At 41.9% G+C, this 25,266-nt stretch overlaps 1 protein-coding gene across 1 annotated transcript in view; it reads right to left on the reverse strand.

Annotated features, from left to right (window-relative positions):
- Positions 1 to 25,266, reverse strand: part of LOC124774936 (odorant receptor Or2-like) — a 130,926-nt gene that overhangs the window by 97,078 nt on the left and 8,582 nt on the right. Inside the window, exon 3 of the mRNA XM_047249627.1 lies at positions 8,203 to 8,310. Coding sequence (XP_047105583.1) covers positions 8,203 to 8,310 — 108 coding nt within the window. The remainder of the gene's footprint in view (positions 1 to 8,202; positions 8,311 to 25,266) is intronic.

A 25,266-nucleotide genomic window follows, 5' to 3' on the forward strand; every position in this document is an offset into this window, starting at 1 on the left:
AAAGAAGTAGTGTGCAAAGTGCAAATAAAAGAAAGCATTGATTATCTTCTGCGCCGCTCACAATGGTGTACCGATATTGCTGAGAGGAAAGGCGAAGGAATAAGAGCAAGAAGAGAAGATTCATAACCCAGTTTATGAATGTCATAAATGAAAGACGAACGTACTGCCAACTGAACACAGCCTTGCAGAGAAAGCATCTGGGAACCCATCATACTGCCAACCAACCTTAGGGCTAAGTAGTTGTAATTTTGCTCTAAAGAAGTACATTTAATGTACAAAATATTAGCGTTTCCGCATATGCAGTTGTTGAATGACCTGAGTCCCGAGTACCTCTGAGCTACTCGAGCAACCTTGGCCCTAGCTCATAAGATAGGGTCTTCCAGCTAAGCTTTTTACGTCCACTAAGCTCATTCATCTTTGGTCCTAATCGTCTTTTAAAATATTAAACGCAACAATACTGAATAACTACAAAACAATTCTTAGTTAAATAAGCCCTTTCACTTATTTGTTGCAGCAGCAAACATTTTTGATACGTTTGAGGTGTTCGAAGCTACACTGCTGTGCCCATATGTCTCAAATGAATCAGAGGCCCCGCGTATTCTCTATCAATTTGTTTATATTACGCATCAGATTTACCGGGTGTATAAAATAGAATCATCCGATTTGGCTCGTCTATATTTCTGAAACTAGTGGACATAAACAATGGATTCTGTTTCTGATGAACGGGAAATCGAAAAAGTTTTGAGCCGTGGTAAAAACTGCTGTTTTGAAGAGTGCGCCGCAGCGCGTAGTGTGAAGCAGTCGTCCTCCGTTTCTGGCGGTGGCGCCGCTGTGGCAATCGCAGCTTTGGTGTCTCCTTATGGTGGGAAAGGGGAAAGGTTGCCTGTTCACGTGCCTTTAAGGGGCGCTATGAGCACGCGGGTCGGTCTGTCTGGGTGAGTCTCTCGTCCCCGGCTTGCTAGTCTGTCTCTCGTCCGCATTTGTTAGGCAGTTAGTGTCTGTCTGTCGTTCGGAGTGCTAGTATGTCTGTCGTTCGAATCAACCTTTAAAGCCGGCAAAATGAGAGTCTTTCCACTCCGCTAGTAAGAGAACTCAGCGAGTGGTCGCCCGGTCGGGGCTTAGTTCCTGCATCTGAGTCTGCGCGTTAAGCCGCCAATCTACTCGAGTTTGCTCAGGCAATGGTCATTGGCGGTTGGATGGATCGGTTGGTCAGTCGTGCACTGAGACACGAGATGACTTGTCCGTCTTGAGCGTCGGCGCATGTGAGGTCGCCACGTGAGTCCAGTGGGCCGCGGCGTATAGCGAGGGAAGTGACTTCGCGGTCGACACGAGAGCAACAGGAGTCAACCCACGACCTCAGTCTGGCCGGTGCGAACTGCGACGCCGTGAGACGGGAGATCGGCGCGCCTTCCTGCGTCCGCTGAAGCGGCTGGCAGAGGACGGTTCGGGAGAGCGATTTGGGGCTGCTGCGCCAGGTCTTCTCGAGAAATCGCAGTTTATCGTAAAGTGATTGGTGATATGTTGTTTGATTTGATTTGCTCTTGTTAGATTCTACTTGTTTTCTTGGTGAGGTCACCAGCCGTTTTGCTTTGGGGTCGTCCCACCATTCTTCTCCGTTTGCCCACCCGCGGGAAGGTGGTTGTTTATAAATTGGGTGGTCCGTTTTTCATTGTAGAGTAAGGGCGGGTTAGAGCAACCTGCGGTTCGGGTTGTTCGGTAATCTCCCTATCAATCTACCGTACGTTAGTAGCTGCCACTGTCATGTTTGTCGGATTTGGTGTGTTAACGAATTTATTGCTAGGAGTGTAACGGCCTAATACCTGAAATATGTTTTGATCTTTGGAAACATTGATATTATTGCCTACAATCTTGAGAGGCGGTATCTGTGTACTGTAGATCATCTTAACTATTGTTTGGCAAACCTTGTAGAATTTTATATAAGATTGCATTTTATGAGCTTTTATTTTAAATGAAGGTGGCAGGGGTAAAATACAGGGAGCGAAAGGCTATTTACAATTTTTACAGAAACCAGATGGCAGTTATAAGAGTCGAGGGGCATCAAAGGGAAGCAGTGGTTGGGAAGGGAGTGAGACAGGGTTGTAGCCTCTCCCCGATGTTATTCAATCTGTATATTGAGCAAGCAATAAAGGAAGCAAAAGAATAGTTCGGAGTAGGCATTAAAATCCATGGACAAGAAATAAAAGCTTTGAGGTTCGCCGATGGGATTGTAATTCTGTCAGAGACAGCAAAGGACTTGGAAGAGCAGTTGAACGGAATGGACAGTGTCTTGAAAGGAGGGTATAAGATGAACATCAACAAAAGCAAAACGAGGATAATGGAATGTAGTCGGATTAAGTCGCGTGATGCTCAGGGAATTAGATTAGGAAATGAGACACTTAAAGTAGTAAAGGAGTTTTGCTATTTGGGGAGCAAAATAACAGATGATTGTCGAAGTAGAGAGGATATAAAATGAAGACTGGCACTGGCAAGGAAAGCGTTTCTGAAGAAGAGAAATTTGTTAACATCGAGTACTGATTTAAGCATCAGGGAGTCGTTTCTGAAAGTATTTGTATGGAGTGCGGCCATGTATGGAAGTGAAACATGGACGATAAATAGTTTGGAAAAGAAGAGAATAGAAGCTTTCGAAATGTGGTGCTACAGAAGAATGCTGAAGATTAGATGGGTAGATCACATAACTAATGAGGAGGTATTGATTAGAATTGGGGAGAAGAGGAGTTTGTGGCAGAACTTGACTAGAAGAAGGGATCGGTTGGTAGGACATGTTCTGAGGCATCAAGGGATCACCAATTTAGTAATGGAGGGCAGCGTGGAGGGTAAAAATCGTAGAGGGAGACCAAGAGATGAATACACTGAGCAGATTCAGAAGGATGTAGGCTGCAGTAGTTACTGGGAGATGAAGAAGCTTGCACAGGATAGAGTAGCCTGGAGAGCTGCATCAAACCAGTCTCAGGACTGAAGACCACAACAACATTTTAAATGATCATTTTAGTGTATAAAGTTGCCACCCTTTCACCGTAAGACTTTTCTTAGAAGTTAAAATCAAGTTGAACCTTCGGTGGCAAGGTTAATATTTTAATTGCTAGTGTTTTGTACCATTTCCATCCCTCCTACGGGGGGGTTCATAGTTTGTGTGCTTGTGTAAATTGTTAAAACTCTTAGTTTAAAGTTATCTGGTGTGTTCCAGATTTGCACCAGTGTAGTCTTTCAGAGGCTGTTGAGAGCGGTCGTAACTACGGCCGTGTCAAAAGGGAGCGGCTAGATTCTCTGCCCGAAACCTCATACAGTCAAAACTTGTTTCTTTCTGCCTCTGAATAAATTGTAACTTTGATATTTAGAGGGTGCTTTCTGATTATAATTTTAAATCTGTTTTTTTTTAAAAAAAAGCTTTTAGGCACTATTAAAGTGAATAAAATTCCCATTTGTTAAAAGGAATTTGGTTATGATTTCATCAGTTACTCCCCGGCAACTACTTCCGAGCTTACATAGTGTGATTAAAGGTGTTAATGTTCTTGATGAATCGCTAGTAAATAAAATAAATTCTTAAGAATATTCTTTGAAAATAAATCACGGTTCAAGTTTTTTCATATCTTTTCATAAATGTTCAAGATGTTCAAGACCCCGACATCATTTTTACTAGGAATTGAAGTGGGCGCACACTGCTGCTACTCAGCGGGAACCATGTAAAACTTGAGTGTTTGCTCTTTCCAACAATACGTTGTTCACGCACATATCTCAAATAACATAATAGTTACGATTTTTTAAATTGGATGATTATTTTTGGTACACCTCGTACAGTACAATAATGGCCTGTTCGTGGAGCCTGCCCCTGCTTGTACCAAACATCATCTAAGACCAAAAGCGTACTGTTAGCTTAGTGCCAGACGACAAAATGTAAAATAAGATATATACTGTGTGTTGAAAAATAGTTCGAGACTTCAGGCTAGGAGCTATTTTAAGAAGAGCCATGTTTTGATCGTCCTTTAGTGCAACTGCGTTTCTGTTACGGGAAAACACAGCCTGAAATCTCCTTAAGTACGCCATTGGCCACTAGCTGAGTTCAGTAATTAGGCAGATAGTCAGTACATTTTTCAGATCTGGATTGAAACAGAAATTTAAAAAAAAAAATCGCTCAGCTTGGCTGGATTTCAGAATATTCTTTTCGTTGTTCAAGGGCATGTTACAACAATCTCACTGCCAGTGACTGGTATACAGATTGTGGGCTCTATATGATCACGATGAAAGTAACGTCGACAATACGTCATTCTGGTATAAATTGCGCGAACACGGCAAGACATACAGGAAACTGACACATCCTAGTGGTTAGCGCATCTCTCCAAGTTTCGATACGTAACACGCGCCGTGATGTGTTTGCTGACCGCACAGCCATGGGGCAGGCTTGTCAGAACATGGCATACGTAGTCAATATCAGTAAAACCGACAAACTGCAGGGACGGATAACCGACTGGAAACGGAGGAAAAAAAAAGGACCTATGAACATGAGTCCGGAAATGCATCGTTGCCACTTTGGATGGCGCTGACGAATTAAAGTTACTGTGACCACGTGCCGTGTGTTCCTTGTGTATTGCAGGCTGTGTGATTGATGCAGCGTACTGTAAGCAGCAAAATGGTCCGGTATTCACGTCGGAAACAAACAGAGATGGTGTTTCTGTACGGCCAAGCAGATGGAAACGGCCGAGAGGTAACAAGGTTATACCAAAATAAATATCCTAACAGACCCAACCACATCACACAAGATTTCAAGCTCTTTTTAGGCGTTTGCGTGATCATGAACCCTTTCAGACAGACGAAAGTGCAGGAAGACGGCGGACTGTGCGTACACTAGATTTGGAGTACCATGCTGACTCACGACGGTTTCCATCCGCTTGGCCGTACAGAAACACCACCACGGCTTGTTCCCGACATGAGTACCGGACCACTCTGCTGCATACAGTACGCTGCGTCAATCTCACAGCCTGCAGCACGAAGGAACACACGGCACGTGGTCAGAGGAACTGCCATTCGTCAACGCAATCTACCGAGGCAACGAAGCATTTCCGGACACATATTTATAGGACCTGTCTTCCTCCGTTTCCAGTCAGGTACCCGTCCCTGCAGATTGTCGGTTTTATTAATGTTCACTGTGTATGATGCAGTGATGAGTGGTTTTTGAGAACTTGAATTCGCTAAATGTTAGTCAATTGTGACAGTTCAGTGACGATTTCATACCAAATATCAGGTAAAAACTCCGACAAACAAAACAATCTATGGGTGGAACAATACATTCCGTGAAACTGGCTGCTTACGTGGTGCGAAGAAAACAGGCCAGTCGGGACCATCAGCAGACGAAGTGGAGTATGAGCGGGAATCATTATTCAGGAGCACGAAGGAATCGTATTACCAATAGAATCTTGGAGAGATATCCTATCGATTGAAGTGTGGTTTTTTTGTATGTGTTGTCGGTTTCGTCTTCTGAAAACCCACATGTACTTCTGAATAGCCCTCTCTAAAGTCTTCTGCGCTCCATTTGAGATGTTTGGTTCAAATGGCTCCAAGCACTATGGGACTTAACATCTGAAGCCATCAGTTCCCTAGACTTAGAACTACTTAAACCTAACTAACATAAGGACATCACACAGATCCATGCCCGAGGCAGGATTCGAACCTGCGACCATAGCAGCAGCGCGGTTCCGGACTGAAACGCCTGGAATCGCTCGGCCACAGCGGCCGGCTTCGAGATGTTTCCTCTTTCTGTACTGGTATAAGCAACTACAGGTATATACTCATGCTTAATGCAAAATGTATATCTAACCTTCGAACCGTGCAAACAATTTGTGTGACGATTTAGTATATTTTCATTTGTGTATTAGGAACTGAAGATAAAGAGGCGAATTGGTGTGAAGAAGAAAGCGTTGTAGCTTAATGTCACTGCTATTTAATTTTAAAAATGACAAGCTACGTACAGCATCTGACCGAAAGTAAAGAAGACATGCGTGAACTAAAGAATGCTGTCGACAGCGTTTACCACAAAATTTACGTTAAGAGTTAATAAAAAGGAAAGCGAAGAACTGTGGTAGAAGGAAGTGCAGGAATTTCTAAACATCAGTACTGGGGTAGCACCAGCAGATGAAGTGAAAGAATTCCCCTGTCTGGGAGGCGTGATTACCGAAGATGAGTGAAGCAAAAAAGATCTGAAAAACAAGTGACAGCAGGTAAGTAATTTTTCTTCAACAAAAGAGAATGAGCAGCATTACACATTTAAACTGATCTGAGGAAGAAGTATCTGAGAACTGCCTTATATGTAAATCAGACATGGAGAAATCAAGCAGAGAAGGAGAAACTGTAAGCATATTTTAAATGAGGAGATATTGAGGGGTGTTAAAAATTAAGCAGACAGATAAATCACGAAATGGTGCAATAACAGAATAGTTAGTAGAAGAAAAAAATCCATAAAAACCGCTTACCAGGAGAAGAGATAAGTAAGTCATGTGCAGTGGCTCCAATCAATGAAGTCCTTGTATGGGGGTGAGATAGTAGACGAAATTTTTTTGAAAATAAATCACTATTGAAGAACGACTAAATTATTTTTAAAGCTACATCTATGAAAAGTGGTATTTGACTTCCAACTTAAAAAAAAAAAAATCATGTTTCAGAGTTTTTGGAAATTCAAAGCCCTAAAGGGGTGTAATATGGGATGAAATGTTTTATGAACACATTTTATTGTGTAAGGATTCCTAATGCTAAATATATGAAAATTTGAATTTGGCTTTTCGATTATAAAGAAAAAAAACAAGTGTTGCACTGTTTTTAGAAATTCGCGCCCTGTGGGGGTGAAACAGGGGATGAAAGTTTTTATGGAAATATTTCATTATGGAAACATTTTCAAAGCTAGACCTATGAGAATTTGTATTTGGCTTCTCTGTTAGAAATAAAAAAAAATACGTAATTCACTTTTTTTGGAAATTCAATCTCTAAGAGAGTGGAAGCGAGGTGAAGTGTTTTGTGAATATATTTCGTAGTGTAAGCATTTTTAAAGCTAAATCTTTGAAAACTGATATTTGACTTCTCATTTAGAAATGAAAAAAGTACGTGTTTCACTGTTTTTGGAAATTTAGCACCTGAGGGGGTAAAATAGGGCCATACTGACTCACTGATTTATCACCGCCCAACCCATACCACTAACGACAGAAAATTAAAATTCTGAGAGGGTGTCGACTTCATACTGTAGGCATCGTTTAGGAAGGGATTGTTCGAAATTCCACTCGTAAGGGTGCGAAACTGGGATGAAAAATTTTTTGAACTATTTCATTACGCGAGGAAATTTGAAGCTAAATCTATGAAAATTTGTATTTGGCGTCGCTGTTAGAAATAAAAATATACGTGTGTGTTCTCATAGAATCAGGTGTACTGCCGGTGGTCTCCGTCTTCCCAACACACTATTTCGACGTCCTAACTAGGTGACTTCATCAGGTCTTTTCTGCGACAGTCGCAGGAAACACCTGATGAAGACGGCGAGTTGTCTCATGAAAATACTGTGTTGGGAAGACTTAGACCACCGGCAATACACCCGATTCCACGAGATTACAAAAATATACGTGTTTCATAGCTTTTGGAAATTCAACCCTTAACGGGGTGAAATAGGGAATGAAATTTTTTAAGAAAGTATTTCGTTACATTAAAATAATTTAAAGCCAATTCTAAGAAAATTCGTATTTCACTTCTCGGTTGGATATAAAGAAACATGTGTTATGGGATGAGAGTTTCTCTGCAAATATCACAACCAGAAAGCAAAAGACATGATTAACAAAAGCCTGGGACTTCTGGTCAGAAGTAATTCGGAATAAGACCGTGCTTCTATGGTCTTAATTAGCGTGAAGAGTTTAGAATGTGTTGCAATTTGTGAACAAGATAAAAAAGTCGATGAAAGAAAAACAAAGAAAGAGATCTATGCAGACCATAGAGCTTACGCGGGCGAAACAGCGGGCGCTAAGCTACAATGTTAATAAATGGCGAGCAGCATTAAGTGAGTCCACAGAATAGAAGTCGTTGTCGGATCGGAAATCCTCCATTTGCATGCATTTATACATTAAAAATTTGTTCTAATTTTAATTGAGATTGCCACATACAGCATCTCCGCAGAACAAGTGAGATCAACTTATCGCTGCTTGTTGTTTACTCGCGTACCTGCAGACCTGCAGGTGGTGCCTGGCGCACTCCCTCAGCATGGCCGTGGCTTCTGCCTCCGTGCGCACGGCCTTCACCTGTCTCTGCCCGCTAGGATCGTCGCCGCTGCTGGAATATGAGGCAGAAAAAATTTAAATTCATGGTGCCGTGTTGGTTTCTTTACACTTGTTACTGTACAACAAAAATTAGTACTACAGGATACCCCAAATCTTTAGGGTAAACATTACACAAATGACTTCTTTGAGGTAAGGAACTGATGGTCAGAATTGAATGTGAACTTTTAATTGACTTAACCATGTTACGGCTAACACAAATATTTAATGTCTTAGCAGTTGTTCAAAGTGATAGCCGTCGGTTTCAACGCATGTGTTGCAATGGTGCATAACTTTTTACCGTCTCCTCTCAGATGTCCCTGTTGTTGAAAACCACAGACAGCTGGGACTAACCAGTTCCTCCTCCTTTTCTACATCATAGATTACCTTGTACAAACCATACGTTAAGAAATAGTCGTTGGTGGTGTTCTGAGGCGGCTGTTAGGCAGTTGAATACATCACGAGTGAAAGAGACTGTTACTTTCGCAGGTTAGTGGCAGTAATGTAATTGCTACTTCATCAGTACACTGCCTTCGAATTTTTTTGGTCGGTAAATTTCACTAGGGAACCAACCGATGCATATGGGTCAATATTCTCACGATTCAACTCTGTATCATCAAATTCTGCTGTGTGAAAAATTGTTTGTAGGCGGCACTGACTAATATTCTGTGGCTTTAACAAACTACTTTCTATTCACTACCATAAATTTATTACAATAAGGACGAGGTCTGTTGCAAAACTTTACTCTGTAAATTTGTTGGAAGGAGTGTAACTTACCCAGTTTTGTGTAAACTGGTATACCAAAGCACCTCCCTGCTAAATGATCAAGGTTAAAGACTAAGAATAAAATACAAATTATGTTAGAAACGAAATACGTGTGTGGTTTTCGTGGGTGTTCGTTGATGTCACTTGGCGATTTTAGCTCGCTGGTCACTCCACAATCGCTGGCACGTCGCGATAGGCCAACGAGGGAAAATAGCGCACTCCAGCAGGCTAGACTGGGACCCACAGTAGACCCGAGTTAGCGTTCGAGTGTGGATCCGCCGAGCGTTATATCTGGAGCGATGTTGGGACGCGGATCCACATAATGTGTCGCGTCCGGGATAGGGTTCGAAGGTGGATCCGCCACGCACAATGTACGGAACCATATTGGGATGCAGATCCACAATATACCACATCCGAGTTATCGTTCGAGTGTGGATCTGCCGTGCACTATACATCCAGACCGATGTTCAGAGGCGGATCCACCACACATCGCATCTGGGATAGGGCTCGCAGGTGCACCAACCGCGCGTTAAGTCGGAAGATGCATTCTATGTTCGAAGCTGGGTCCACCAACGGGAAGACCTGCTCATGGGAGCCATCCGCGACACATGCACATACACAGACATACAGAAAACAGAGTAGACGTTCTGCAAACGTGGAATATGTGGTGTGGAGGCGACTCGATACAACCAAGTATAGTGCTGTACTATGCCTCCCGATCAGTGGATTTGCGCTAGGTGTTGGCAACTGTACTGTATTTACAAGCAATTTTAGGACACAGAATGAGAGTTTATGTCATGATCGCGTGGGTAGAACTGACATAAAATCGACAGAATTGTGAAAAATACGTATGAATTGAGGGAGTATACACTAAAATGCGAGGAAATTGAGGAAGTATTTGCGAGTCTTCTGGTTGGTGCAGAACAATTTGTACATGGGAACAAGTATGCTACAGCAAGAGGAATCCGAAAAAACGTCAGCATGGAAGCAAAGGGAACCACGGAAACAGTCACTTTTTTCAGTCGAGGCAGTATTCTACTGTATGTCTATTGGGGTAACAGTGGTACACGCGAGTTGACTACTGTATTTGACGCTTTTCAGGAAGACAGAGAACCATCTGCCTCTAAACTTACTTACAGCTGCATTAAAGTATGACGTAGAGTGGATGGAGTGGTCGGTTGAGATGGAGTTGTAACGAGGTACGATTTAACGGTAGACTGATGATGAATTCTAGAGAGAGAGAGAGAGAGAGAGAGAGGGAGGGAGGAGCAGAGAGAGAGAGAGAGAAAGAGAGAGAGAGAGAGAGAGGGAGGGAGAAGTTGTTGCAGGTCATTTCACCATTTTTTCCTGATGTTCTGTCATGATGCATCAGTTGTGTGACATAGCCTGCGTTCGACTCGTATTCAACCGCGTGTTCGGTGCGGGTCTTAGAGCAGTGTCTACTTGCGATCGTTAACAGTAAACCTCTCGGTCATCAGAGGTCTCCCATCTCATGTGTGATGAAACGTGACACATTCCTCTAAACGAACGAAGATTTATGCGATGTACTCCATTCCCCTGTTGCATCTTGGATGTAAAATCGATACTTCGGTTTCATAACTAAGTTAGGGATAGGTGTTTGTGAGACACTGCAATCCCCGTGTGTACATGTGCTTGACAGGTGTGCTGTTTATGGAGTTAGTGGTGGCATGACTTGTAATTTCACATGTCGGACGCTGCTGCTATACGTTTATCTGTTTCCTTATAAGAAGTATTCTCCGTTACTAATGATCATTTTATATAGGACTGATGCGAGCATAGTATAATTTCTGACCATGGTTGGATGTGAACAGTGGACGCTATACATCTCTGGAAAGCTATATTGTGCATGTATCACATAGAACCACTGTGTTAATGAAGTAGTTTTTTCGTTTTACAGTTTGTTACCATATAGATACCTGCAAGAAGGATGTATGTCATGCGCTGGAAATATATTTCTTACATTGGAAAATTAACAGCGCTACATTCCACACGACTGATAGATCGGAAACTCAAGCGATCTAACATTATAGCCTGTTTTAAGTGCAGAAGCGTGTAGCCTTAGGAGTGCGTGTGTTTATGTTCTCTCTTATCAATACCCTCCTCGTACTGATCCCAGACACTAGAACAACACATTAAAATTGATAGCGTAGTTGATTTACGTAAAATGCCTCGAGCACCATCCGTCTGGAGCTCCATCGCGCATAAAAATCATTCGTTTCTTATTCTTCTTAACCATTTGCTATTACATCACGACACTTTGAAATCTGTTACTACACGTCGATAAGGAGTGCTAAGCTCCTCGACATGGGCGCATCTCAAGAAATTCCGTGCACTTGAAAGGGTGAGGATTCAGAAAGCTCTATTCATTCACGAGACGTGGGGTGTAGCGGTCTTCTTCTGGTCGGTTGCAGATTAATTCGGTAATGGTGCTGCAGGGCGGGTTGGTCAATGACAGTGTGATGGGGGTCTTTCACTCTCTAATTTTACCTTAAGACAGCGAGAATGCTCTGCGACTCTCATACGCAGAGAGATAGATCGTAAATTAAGCACTGCGCTCGAGGTGTCATAAATATGTGGAGTGCTGTCTGGTATACTTTGACGATTTATGTGTTCGAGAATTAAGACTGAATGGACGTACTGCGCAGTCATCTATCTACATTCACAATGATGCTCGCAAAGTAGAGAAGGGGCGGTTTAGCTATGATACTGAAATTGGGGAAACATGCTGTCACATCATTGGCCGGTGTTGAAATTGCTGTAAAATTGGTAAAATTGTTCGCACTATCAACTGTGATGCTTATTATTACAGTACATCGGCGGTGTCTTTTCCATCCCATCCGTGCACTGGCGCGCTGTTGGTTATCACATAATGAATAACTGACAGCGCTTGTTTGAGTTGGGGGATGAGTTTTGTGGATGGGTGACAGCCTCTGGTGGTTCCGAGCACCGAACAGTGATCGTATACATGACTAAAATATGAGGAATCAGTTAAAATGGAATGCAGAGCCATCAGCTATTTCGTCTGTGACAGATGAGTTTAAATGTAGAGGTCGTCAATCACCTTTAGACTGCAGTTTGAAAACTCTCCAGAATGCCGCCAATCTCTTCCAGTTTCTTTATGTTGTAGCGGTCTTTTATTTAAAAGAGTGTGTGGTGTGTTATGGTAGCAGCAGTAACAACATGACTTACACTATGTGACGGCTAGTTTTCTGTGAGAGGCGATGGATCAGAACGTGTTAATGTCAGTTTAGAACCTGACACAGACCTCGAAGTCATGGCGAAAACACAAAATGTATGACAGTGTACAAAGCGTGTTACAGTGAAAAAAAAACAATGTTTCAAACAACGATACAGGGTCAGAGGGAGAGTCTCTTCGACTTATAGTATAGCTTGTGGGATACAGTCACCCTCCTACAGTGCAGGCAATGCACCTTTACACTGGTCTGTATAGTTAATAGGATCGTCATATGTGCTCGATGCCGGCATACAGACAGCATTTGTTTTCGGTATATGGGAGGAGAGAGATGCGGTAAAAATCTTATCGTGTTCTCTGTCGGATGAAGGTAGTTGAGCTTTTATAGTTCATAATTTTTCTCTGTTGGATGGTACAGAATAACAAAGATAGCATGTTGGGCTGATAGACGTAAATTGACCCTGAGGGACGCGGATCTCCTTCGGACTGTAGAATCTGTATGTAGCCTGGGGATGCACCACAATGCAGTAGCGAAATCCTCGGCCTTCTCCCAATTCCCATACTGTCTTTTATGCAATCTAGTGCTGCAGGAGCAGGCTTCGTTTGGCGCTAACCTCACACGTTGCACACTGTTGGCAAAGCTACAACAGCTTGTTCCCATTTCCACCGAAAGGTCAAAACACGGTCCTGTTGCACTAACTCAGGTCACTCTGTTTCTACACGGGTTTCAGAAGGTGGTGGATATGGCTCTCTCTGACTTCTGTTCAGTTCCGACTTAAATTGGAACGATCACATGCACAAAGCTGCAGAAATGGCAGCAGTTGCAAGGTGTGTAGGGACTACCTAAAACCACGTGGAATTTTGATGTAGCAGAAAGGTTAGTGAAAGGTGACTCGTTTAGAGATATGAGAGTGCCAGAAATATAATTCACTAGTGGCTGTAATCATTAAAGGACTATTCCATAGCATCCAACGCAGGTATGTGATTGAATGGAAAGACTTGATCCAAGTCACAGACATCATTTCTAGTGGACAGCGTAACCCTAGAGATCTGAGAAGCCTGTGTACATTTCTGATGACCTCAATCAGCACACCATCTACAGTTGGTGATCCTTCTCAATCAACCATCGCCTATAATCCGGTGGATATATCGTGGAACCTATGACATGGTATCGAGACAGAATACGTTACAAATACTGGAGAAATATCTAGCAGCGACATGAGGGTGTTGCAAATAGCAGTTTCATACCACATTCCTTAGCAGAATTACTTTCAAAATTCAGTGATTTTATCACGAGGTTGCATCATGGGTTACGTGTAACCGCACTGCTGGTCTTACAATACACACTCCTACGATCACCGTCTATTTTCAGTGCCACGGTATTTGTCTGTAAAAACCAATTCATTTGGGGGTAATGCCATACCTCTATTTATAAAGCTAGTATAGCTTTTAACATGGATAGAACCAGAACGGCTTGTGATAGTAATATGCTTGTGTTTTTTAACATCTGGCGCTTTGTAAGACGATTACGTTTCTCTTTCTAAGACACAGTGGTACCACTCGCATGAAAAACTTATGAGAGATGTCCACCCATCATAGAATTTCGGTCAGTATTATTTCGTATCGCCAGCAATCAGTTATTGACGCTGTACCATACTTAGTAGTAGGGGATGCATGATAGGTTTGCTTTGAGCATCAGGCTTATAAAGTATGTGTTTATGTTCTGAAATGTGCAAAGGAAATGACTATGTTCAGTCGTAAGGAAGGCATGGATTTGATGTGGAATACCGTGATATCAAAGGGAAGAGTATATCAAATCATAAGAATGGTACAGATATTTCTATTTCCAGAGCCGTCAGCAGGGTATTTTTCCGATACTTCGCTCATTGTCGAATGTCGCCAAACTCATACATTCTACACACCAACATGACTAGTCGTTTTGTTGCCACATCTCCCAATGATTTTAGAAATTCTGATGGAGTGTTATCTATCCCTTCTTCTTTATTTGATCTAAGTCCTCCAAAGCTCTTTTAAATTCTGATTCTAATACTGGATCCCCTCTCCTGTTACTTCTTCTATCACATCAGACAAATCTTCCCCCTCATAAAGGCTTTCTATGAATTCTTTCCACCTATCCGCTCTCTCATCTGCATTTAACAGTGGACTTCCCCTTGCACTCTTAATGTTATCACCCTTGCTTTTAATGCCACTGAAGGTTGTTTTGACTTTCCTGTATGCTGCGTCGGTCCTTCCGACCATCATTTCCTGCAGCCATTTCGTCCTAGCTTCCCTGCATTTGCTATTTATTTCATTCCTCAGCGACTTGTATTTCTGTATTCCTGAGTTTCCCGGAACATTTTTGTGCTTCCTCCTTTCATAAATCAATTGAAGTATTTCTTCAATTACCCATGGTTTCTTAACAGTTACCTTCTTCGTACGTATGTTTTTCTTCCCAACTTCTGTCATGGTCCTTTTTAGAGATGTCCATTCCCCTTCAACTGTACTGCCTACTGAGCTACTCCTTATTGCTGTATCTATAACCTTAGAGAACTTCAACCGTACCTCGTCATTTCTTAGTACTTCCGTATCCCACTTCTTTGGGTATTGATTCTTCCCGACTAATGTCTTAAACTTCAGCCTACTGTTCATCGCCACTAAATTGTGATCTGAGTCTATATCTGCTCCTGGGTACGCCTTACAATCCAGTATCTGATTTCGGAATCTCTGTCTGACCATGATGTAATCTAATTGAAATGTTCCCGTATCTCCCGGCCTTTTCCAAGTATACCTCCTCCTCTTGTGATTCTTGAACAGGGTATTCGCTATTACTAGCTGAAACATGTTACAGAACTCAATTAGTCTTTCTCCTCTTTCATTCCTTGTCCCAAGCCCATATTCTCCTGTAACCTTTTCTTCTACTCCTTCCCCTACAACTGCATTCCAGTCGCCCATGACTATTAGATTTTCGTCCCCCTTTACATACTGCATTACCCTTTCAATATCCTCATACACTTTCTCTATCTGTTCATCTTCAGCTTGCGACGTCGGCATGTATACCTGAACTATAGTTGTCGGTGTTGGTCTGCTGTCGATTCTGATAAGAACAACCCTGTCACTGATCTGTTCACAGTAACACACTCTCTGCCCCACCTTCCTATTCATAACAAATCCTACTCCCGTTATACCATTTCTGCTGCTGTTGATATTACCCTATTCTCATCTGACCAGAAATACTTGCCTTCCCTTGTCTTCCTTCCACTTCACTTCACTGACCCCTACTATATCTAGATTGAGCCTTTGCATTTCCATTTTCAGATTTTCTAGTTTCCCTACAACATTCAGGCCACATGCCCTGTGGATATAAGTTACGTGTCTTTAATGCAGTGTTTTCCATTGCCTTCTGCATCCTCATGCCGTTGATCATGAGCCTACTCATTCTTAAACCTCAACTATTTTTTCTCTTTGAAGATTCAAATCGATAGGTATTAGCAAATGGCTTTCCTATTACTCTGAATGGTCTTTAATATAAATGCATACGTACCTGTGTCTCGCTTCCACTTACTAAAAGGCAAAATACCTCAATTACTGATACATTCTATGAGAGAACTGCTCACTTTCTAATGAATTATTTCTTCATTATACACGTGTTTTATAAATACATTCTGCTCGATCAGCTTTCGGCTAAAATTACGTCTACCGGTCGTAATAACTTTTATATGAACAGGATTTCCCACTTTTATTCCTTCTGCGTTTGTCGCGCCCGTCATTTAACTTTACATCAACACGCTCAATCATTTTCTCAGTTTTCTGATACTGTGTATCATCTACACATTATTCCACAAAATTACCGCTTACCTTAGTGCAATAAAGTTATTTCGTCACGATACTACAAATATTATATTCTGTTCTCACACCCACATCGACTTCTACATCTACATCTATACTCTGCAAACCACCGTGAAGTGCATGACAGAGGGTACGATCTATTGAACTAGTTATTACACTTTTCTTCGTTCCATTCACATATGGAGCGCTGTAGTTAATTTAATATTGTCCTCTTGATCCCTGTTGTCGTTTAGTCCTGGAGTCATCATTGAAATCTGGTTCTTGAGACTTTGTAAGTAGGCTTTCTCGGGATAGTTAACGTCTATCCTCAAAAGTCTGTCGGTTCCGTTCCTTCAGCGTCTCTGTGGCACTTTCCCATGGATGAAACAATCCTGTGACCATTCATGGTGCCCTTCTCTGTATACAGGGTAAGAGTCCCACACACTTGAACAATATCCTAGAATGAATGCATCACATGAATGATTGTAAGCTATCTCCTTTCTGAACTGGTTGTTTTTCCCCAGTGTTCTACCAGTTCTGCCTCCTTCAACAACTTATCACGGCCTACTGTTTTCATAACATTACTTGCCTCATTGACCCCGTCACCAAATCTGCTCCATCAAGAGATACTGTAGCCAGTAGTTTTCCTACATTGTTAAATATGAATAAATTTTCTTCCTCCTCATCCTCATTGTCAGCTTGGCACGTTTCGGACAAGGTTTCTGGAGCCCCCATCCTACTTTTCATGATGTTTTCATTTTGTTTATTTCACTAATCTAAAGAACTTAATATATTGTGAAGTAAGTTATGGGTATTATCAAATAAAGTATCTGTATCAATGGACGCTACTGACATGCAATCAAAATTTTCTGTTTTTGTACCCTTGCTAATTAGTCTTTGAGACTGTTTTAATATCCATGATGTGAGTGCCAGTTGCCTCATAACAGGGACCAGTTTTCCTCTCGACATACACTATCCTCATTCGCAACTGGTGTCAGACTAATACCATATTGCTCCCTTGTCTGTCATGAAGGTTCAGAATTCCTATGTTTTTCCTCGGTTAAAATTGGAAATCGAAGTGGCTGATGACTTGGCCTTCTCCTTCTCTTGCCACAGTGTTTATTGTTTGTATTGTGTGTTCCTAAACATCGAGCATTTGCACTTATACCTTGATTACTTCTGTTGTTGACGTTCTGTCGATATGCCTGGTGTTATTTATTTGCTCTTCACTTTTTCCATATAATAAATTTATCTAAAGAAAATTCCGCGGTATTTTGGCTGTGGCTGTGGTTGCCTGCATTACAAAACAATAAATTTATCTGTTTATTCCTTGGTGTAGAAAGATTACTCTTTTGATGAATCCATGGCAGTTTACTTTCTAAGACCATACAATAATTTTCCTGTTACATCTTTTCTATCAAATGTGACAGACGTGAAAGCGCCTTCTCGCGATTTCTTTGACTGATTTGAGATCTGGAGCAAACTTTTTTCCATTTCAAATTTCTCTGAATACGTCATTCTCTTTATTATGCTACTTTAAACTCAGAGAGCGTTTTACTCTGAAACATCACAACACCTAAAGCATCACCTGACAAATCTCTTCGAATAAAATAGATAACCGGATTTCACTTTCAGACCACCCACGCCCAACACATCCTCCAAATCATTCCAAAAATCCAGTGGATGTATCTGATTGCCTGGTCAGATCGAAAAACTATCGCCAGCCTATGAAATTAGCATCAATAGAAGAAAAATACTGTTCGGTGGTGTTAGACGAACTGCCAAATGCTGCTTTCTCTTTAATAACATTAAAATCACTGTTCAAATTAACAATCTGATTTTTTACTAACTCCAATTTACTGTCAGTTTTACAGACCCACACATCTATTTGTACAGCCACTTTTGTTTTACTTTTTGCTTCATAAGAGACATCTTTTTATTTAGTTGTTTACATATTTCGAACAATTAGTTCTTAGCTTCAGAATTTCTTTCTGACAAGTAGCTACTTAATTGTTCACTTATATGAGCCTCTGAGAGCAAATTTTGGACAGTTGGTCCACTGTTTCGCAAACCTTTTTTCTAACACCTCATTGTTCATTTTACATTTTTTAAGAAATTCGCCGATTTCTCGCTTTACATTTCTTTCAAGGGTGTCTACCTGTTCTCCAACTTCAGTTTTTAATTCAACTATACTGATTACCGTTCTCAAGTTTTCCATTCAAGACTTGATTCAAACTAATTATTTCAGATTTCACACTACCCATTTCTTACTTGTCATTACGCATTTCCTGTTGTAAGTCATCGTTACTGGAATGCATTTTTAAAATTTAAATAACTCATTTCAGATTTCATGTCCTGATTTAACGCATCGTAACCAGTTTGCATTTTGGCACATAGTAACTGGATCTTTTCTGGCATTTCTGCATACATACTTTGCACCTAACAAATTTCAATGGAGTTTCTTGCGTAAATTGACTCGACAGGATTCCTAAGCCATCAAAATTCTCACTTTCGTCATTCGATACTACATTTTTCCCTGCCTTTATGGTCAGATCATTACGGCGATCGGCCGTCGTGTCATCCTGTGTAATATAGCGTCTTTTGCATGTTATATGGCTTCGCAAGATGTCAAGTACATTCAGACGCATAGATATTTGTGTGAGGAACGATGGTACACATACAGATCCACCGAATGCGTAGTTTTTATATGTAAGCGCTTCTGTATATGAGCGTGTGCTGAAAAGTAATGCCTCCGAATTTTTTATGCGAAAAATATTAAAGCTTTTTAAAAAAAACGAACTTTATTAAAACAACCTACACCTTTACTCTTGAGGTCTGCATATTTATCTCTCACCCTGTTGACAAACACGTGTTTCCCAATGTGACGCCAGTCTGTTGACAGTGTCACTGTAGAATGATCGAATTTGTTGACGGAACCGCAACCTCACGTCTGGTTGCACCCCTTCATCACTATGAAAGTGAAGTCCTCGAAGGTGTTCCTTACTTTTTGTAAACAGTTGGAAACCGGATGGGGCGAAGTCGGGACTGTATGGAGGATGATCGATAGCCCTGAACCTAGGGCATCGGAATGCTGCAGTTGTCGCAGCGGTCGCGTATGGGTCTTGCATTATCATGTCGAAGGAGAGTATGGACGAACTCTTCGAATTCAAACTCGACTGCAGCATGCTGTTTCTCACGCACCGACATGTTACACACTTCAAGTCGGAGCCCTCGAGTATCCGAGGGATGTAAATCTGTACACATGAAGAATAAATATGTATAATTTTAATAAAGTTTGTTGTGTTTAAAGAACTTTAAGGGTTATCACAAAAAAAATTCGGAGGGATTACTTTTCAGCACGCCCTCATGTAATATGCCGTTTTCACCTAGTGATACCGGGGCTTCTCATATACAATGCCTAGTATTACTAGCATTAGCATGTCGTACACAATTTTGTTTACAGATCCACTGCATTTTCCCACAACTCTCCATTCGCTTTCCCTAATACCGATTTTATGTGATGGTTGCATTTCATATCGTTTCTAAATACACACGATGTTATGTGCTCGAGATGTTCACACTAATCTTGTAGTCGGATAGTTTCGGGGTTCTTTCTCTCTGTTATAGCAACTTCTTGCAGTTTCCCACATTTCAAGAGAGCTGCGATTCATTACACCAAATTGAAATTTTGCCCGAATGTTTTGCTCGCAAGTATTGTATATAGTACTGCAAATCCTGGGACACCGATGTCGACTGGATGTTGAACTATAACCTTAATTTTTTATAAACTGATTGTAGCAAGAAAAGGAAACGCCTCAAAAAAGAGGGCGTCCCAAAAGTAACGATTCGTTTTCATGAGACCGTTGTTGTAATTAACTGCTCTTTCACAAATTTCTGTGATGCTCTCTGCAAAAGAAAGAGTAGCCATTGTTTTATGGAAATCTGGTGGTTAAACATTCGAGGAGGTGCGTGAACTGCACCGTCGAAGACATGGGAAAGAGCCATCAACAAGGGCTAATATCAGTCTCCTTGTCAACAAATTGAGACGAAAAAGTTTCCTTAATGAGAAACGTCCAGGAAGACGACCAACATCTGATAACGCAGTCCGGAGAATTGAGGAGATCATTGAAAGGAGCCCACGCGCTTCCGTTGGTCGACTAACCCGTTGTTGAAGATTCCGCGATCCACTGTCTGGCATACTCTGTTTTATGCAGAAGATGACGGAGTATCGCATCCACATAAAGCATCACCGGGACGAGGAAAATTATGCTGTTATATCGAAATGTGTGCTCACCTTTTGGAGGCCGTGGAAAATGAAAGCGTGTTAGACAGCCTCTTCTGCTCAGACGTGACCACTTTTCACACATGTGATTTTGTGGGACGTCACAACTGCCGGATATGGGCCGACAACAATCCTCATGAGATCCAAGGATTGGCGAGTAAAACCCGGAAACTGAACGTATGTCTACGTGTGAGCAATGTTAAGATTTCTGGATTTTTATTTTTTTTTTTTTTTAATGCAGAGCAAACGATAACAGGTTCCAGTTACTTGGACTTGCTTGAGCTTTGTATGCAATCGCAATTGGAGTGTGATAGAATTTTGAATTTCGTTCATCTACCTACAGGACAAAGTTCCTCCCCATTTAGTTTCATTGTTTGCGATTATCTTAATCGCATGTTCCCTGGACGCTGGATCGTGGTTACCTTAATCACGAGTTCCTTGGGCGGTGGATCGACAGAGGTTCACCCCTATGTGAGCTCCGAAATCGCCTGATCTCACCCCCTTAGATGTTTTCGCGTGAGGTTAAATAAAGATTCATGTATACAGAGTTAAAACCAGTAACTGCGTCAGCTGTATCATCGGATTGTGGAGGGGGTTAATAGCATCGCACCTGATCAACTGCGGAACATATACTAGGCTACATCAGAAAGTTGCTCTCTTTGTGTTGACATTCAGGATACCCACAGTGAACTTTAATGATTTCTAATGCTTCTCTCGTGCCATTGTTGTGTAGACATATGTTTTCTGTACGAAACGTGATTCCTGAAAATGAGTCACTAATTTAGGGACAGCCTGTATAGTTTCTCTACTAACTGAAGAGCACGCAGGTGAGTCCACACCCTTTCTACACAGTTACGTTACTAGGAGCTTCTACAAGCTGTTTTATCAAGTTGTACCGGTCATTCAGCATTGTGCCTTTCCAATCAGTGATGACGCAGTGCACAGAAACGTTCGGAGAGCGTTTATAACACGCAAAGTAATATCTGTAGTAAGTGCGAAAGTCAGTATCAATGTGAAATGATTATTACAATCTTGCAAAGCGAGCTGCAGACTACATTCATTCAGTATTTGAGAATGAGAGCACTCCGCGACTTGCAACAAACTTCGCATATAATTTAAAAACGTTTCAAACCTTCTTCTCGCTGACAGATCAGATAACGGAATGAGAACACTTTCACTATTCGCCCAGCAAACTTTCAACGTGAGACATGACGCTTCAATTTATTATTTCTTTAGTGCTAGTTCATTTTGCAGGCAGTATCTACGTACACCACTGAATGTATCTGAAAAATTATATTATTGTGCGACTCATAGTTTAGGGGATACGGCGTCATAAACATTCAGAGGTATGAAAAAACAAAAACGAAGCACGAATTACGCAGAACACACTCATCCAGTGTTTGTTAATGAGAGTATTTAGCGGCACCCAACAATCTTTAAGCATAAGATCAACGGATAAATATATGTCACCACTCGAGAAAACATTGGAAGTATCATTTAATGCCGTGTTATTTCGAACCTGGACTTGACAGCCGCCTGGATTCGGTCAGCAAGTGAGCCCATATGGTTGTGCAGGTACGCCGCATCCAGGTTAAGGCACTCTCTGAGGATTTCATCGTGCAATACCATCCGATTTCGGATAGGCTAATGTCGGCATTTTACCAGCTCTCACAACATGTCCCACCGATTTTCTGTTGGTTTCAAGTCAGGTGATTCTGAAGGCCATCCGAGATGTAATAGGATGTGGAGTATCCATGAAGCAGTCACATATTATTCCAGTCCGAAGAACTTTGGCTGCTGTAGTCTTTGAAACGTAGGATGACCAATGGCCTCATGTGCAGGGACTGATTCCTTACGTTCGTTGCATGCTGTCCCCGTTGCAGTATTCTCTCGCTAACAGTTTGGCATAGATTTTAATTCACTGCGTGCAAAAAAACCTGTCGGGTTTAGAAAATAATCTCGATTCATATGCCGTGTGACGCATCTCTGTTCCCTCTGAGTCAGGATCTTTACCGACGTCTTGATTCGCAGCCACTGCTCGCAGATGCGTTGAACAGCCTACCGCGAAACACCAACATTTCCAGATTCACACACCGTACCTTATGACCACGGGCACAGGCAAACACGACTGCCCCTCTTTGCCACTCTGTCACGTCCTTACATTTACACATGTGTACGCACAATGTCCGCTTTGAAACACAAATGTCGCATTGATCGCCACTGCCTTATGCTCACTCAGAGGCAGAGCGCGCGCGGTTATTTCTTTGTTTCCTTTTTCAGTTTATTGACTTTCGGGCCTTGCCCATTCAGCCATCTCAATAATAATATCTATACGTGATTACTCTGCTATTCACAGTAAAGTGCCTGACAGAGGGTTCAATGAACCACCTTCAACCTGTCTCCCTACCGTTCCAGTCTCTAACGGTACGCGGGAAAAACGTGCACTTAAATTTTTCTGTGCGAGCCCTGATTTCTCTTATTTCATCGTGATGATCTTTATTCCCTATGTAAGTGGGTGCCAACAGAATGTTTTCGCAATCGGAGGAGAAAACTGGTGATTGAAATTTCATGAGAAGATCCCGCCGCAAAGAAAAACACCTTTGTTTTAATTATTGCCGTATCATGTCTGAGACACTATCTCCCCTATTTCGTGATAATACAAAACGAGCTGCCTTTCTTTGTAATTTTTCGATATCATACGTCAGTCCCACCTGATGCGGATCCCACACCGCACAGCAATACTCCAGAATAGGGCGGACAAGCGTGGTGTAAGCAGTCTCTTTAGTAGACCTGTTGCATCTTCTAAGTGTTCTGCCAATGAATCGCAGTCTTTGGTTTGCTCTACCCTCAACATTATCTATGTGATCGTTTCAAGTTAGGTTATTTGTAATTCTAATCCCTAAGTATTTAGTTGAATTTACAGCCTTCAGATTTGTGTGACTTATTGCGTAATCGAAATTTAACTGATTTCTTTTAGTACTCATGTGAATAATTTCACACTTTTCTTTATTCAGGATCAATTGCCACTTTTCGCACCATAGAGATATCTTATCAAAATCATTTTTTAAGTCGTTTTGATCATCTGATGACTTTACAAGGCGGTTAATGGCAGCATCATCTGCAAACAATCTAAGACGGCTACTCAGGTTGTCTCCTGTGTCGTTAATATAGATCAGGAACAATAGAGGGCCCATAACACTTCCTTGGGGAACGCCGGATATTACTTCTGTTTTACTCGATGACTTTCCGTCTATTACTACGAACTGTGACCTTTCTCACAGGAAATCACGAATCCAGTCGCACAACTGAGGCGATACTCCGTAGGCACGCAGTTTGGATAGAAGAGGCTTGTGAGGAACGGTGTCGAAAGCCTTCTACAAATCTAAAAATGTGGAATCAATTTGACATCCCCTGTCGATAGCACTTATTACTTTATGAGTATAAAGAACTAATTGTGTTTCACAAGAACGATATTTTCTGAAACCGTGCTGTCGTGTCAATAAATCGTTTTCTTCGAGGTACTTCATAATGTTCGAATAAAGTACATTTTCCAAAACCCAACTGCAATTACAATCATGACAACAGGAAAGTAAGAACTACACACGGTAACACCGGTTCCCGAGGGGAAAAATTCTCCGTCCTGGCCAGGAATCGAACCAGGCCCCTTCGCTTAGCAATTCGCCGCACCGACCGCGCAACTGTTGAGCACGTGACTCGATCGCTGCGCCATCCGTGAAGGCTTAACAATTCACTTGTCCGTGCGCACTGGGCTAGTTTTTCGTCCGGTGAGCTTAACTTGTAAAGTAATCAGACATTTAAACATAGTCCAATTCCTTAAAGATCGGAGGAAGAGGGATTGGGGGGGGGGGGGGTCGTTACTGGTGAACTGACTGGCCATGCGAGGTGCGACAATAAAGTAATGGGAATGACGTGAAAAAAAAGTTCCCTGCGGTTTTAGTCAAGTTTAGTGTTGTCTCCTTCAACGTAGTTCCCTTCTGATTGCACACACTTTTTCCAGCGCTTCTGCCATTGATTCTAACATTTCTGGAATTCATCTTCTGTAATATCCTCCAAGACCCTCGTCACAGCTTTCTAGACATCTTGTGTTGTTTGAAAATGGTGTCCCTTGACCGCCGTTTTGACTCTCGGAAACAGAAAATGTCGCACGGAGCCATATCTGGTGAATAAGGTGGCTGTGGTAGTACTGAAATTTGTTTTGAGGTTAAAAATAGCTGTACTGACAGCTGTATGGGATGGCGCATTATCGTGATGCAGAATCCAGTTAACAGCAATGTTGGCACGGACACGAAGAATTCTTTTACGAAGTCTTTCTAAAATTTCTTTGTAGTAATATTGATTAACTGTTTGTCGAGGAGAAACCCACTGTTTATTAACAATTCCCTTGGCCCTGGCCATCCGTCGGTGAGGGTGATGGTCGTCCACTGCTGTCTTCATGTTCGACATTCGCTCTGCCTTCACTAAACATTTTATGCCAATGAAAAACTGGAGCTCTTGACATAACCTCCTCTCCAAAAAAAATGTTCAAACGTGTGTGAAATCTTATGGGACTTAACTGCTGAGGTCATCAGTCCCTAAGCTTACACACTACTTAACCGAAATTATTCTAAAGAGAAACACACACATACTCCCATGCCCGAGGGAGGACTAGAACCTCCGCCGGGACCAGCCGCACAGTCCATGACTGCAGCGCCCAGGACTGCTCGGCTAATCCCGCGCGGCTAACCTCCTCTCCAAAAGCCTTCTGAAGTTTACCGTAAGTTGTCGCCGCGTTTTCACCCAATTTAACGCAAAAAGAAATGGCATACCGTTGCGCAATATTATGCGGTTCCGATACCGTGACGAGAGGAACAAACATGCGTTAACTT

The sequence above is a fragment of the Schistocerca piceifrons genome, chromosome 2 (genome assembly GCF_021461385.2).
Source record: "Schistocerca piceifrons isolate TAMUIC-IGC-003096 chromosome 2, iqSchPice1.1, whole genome shotgun sequence".
NCBI lineage: Eukaryota > Metazoa > Arthropoda > Insecta > Orthoptera > Acrididae > Schistocerca > Schistocerca piceifrons.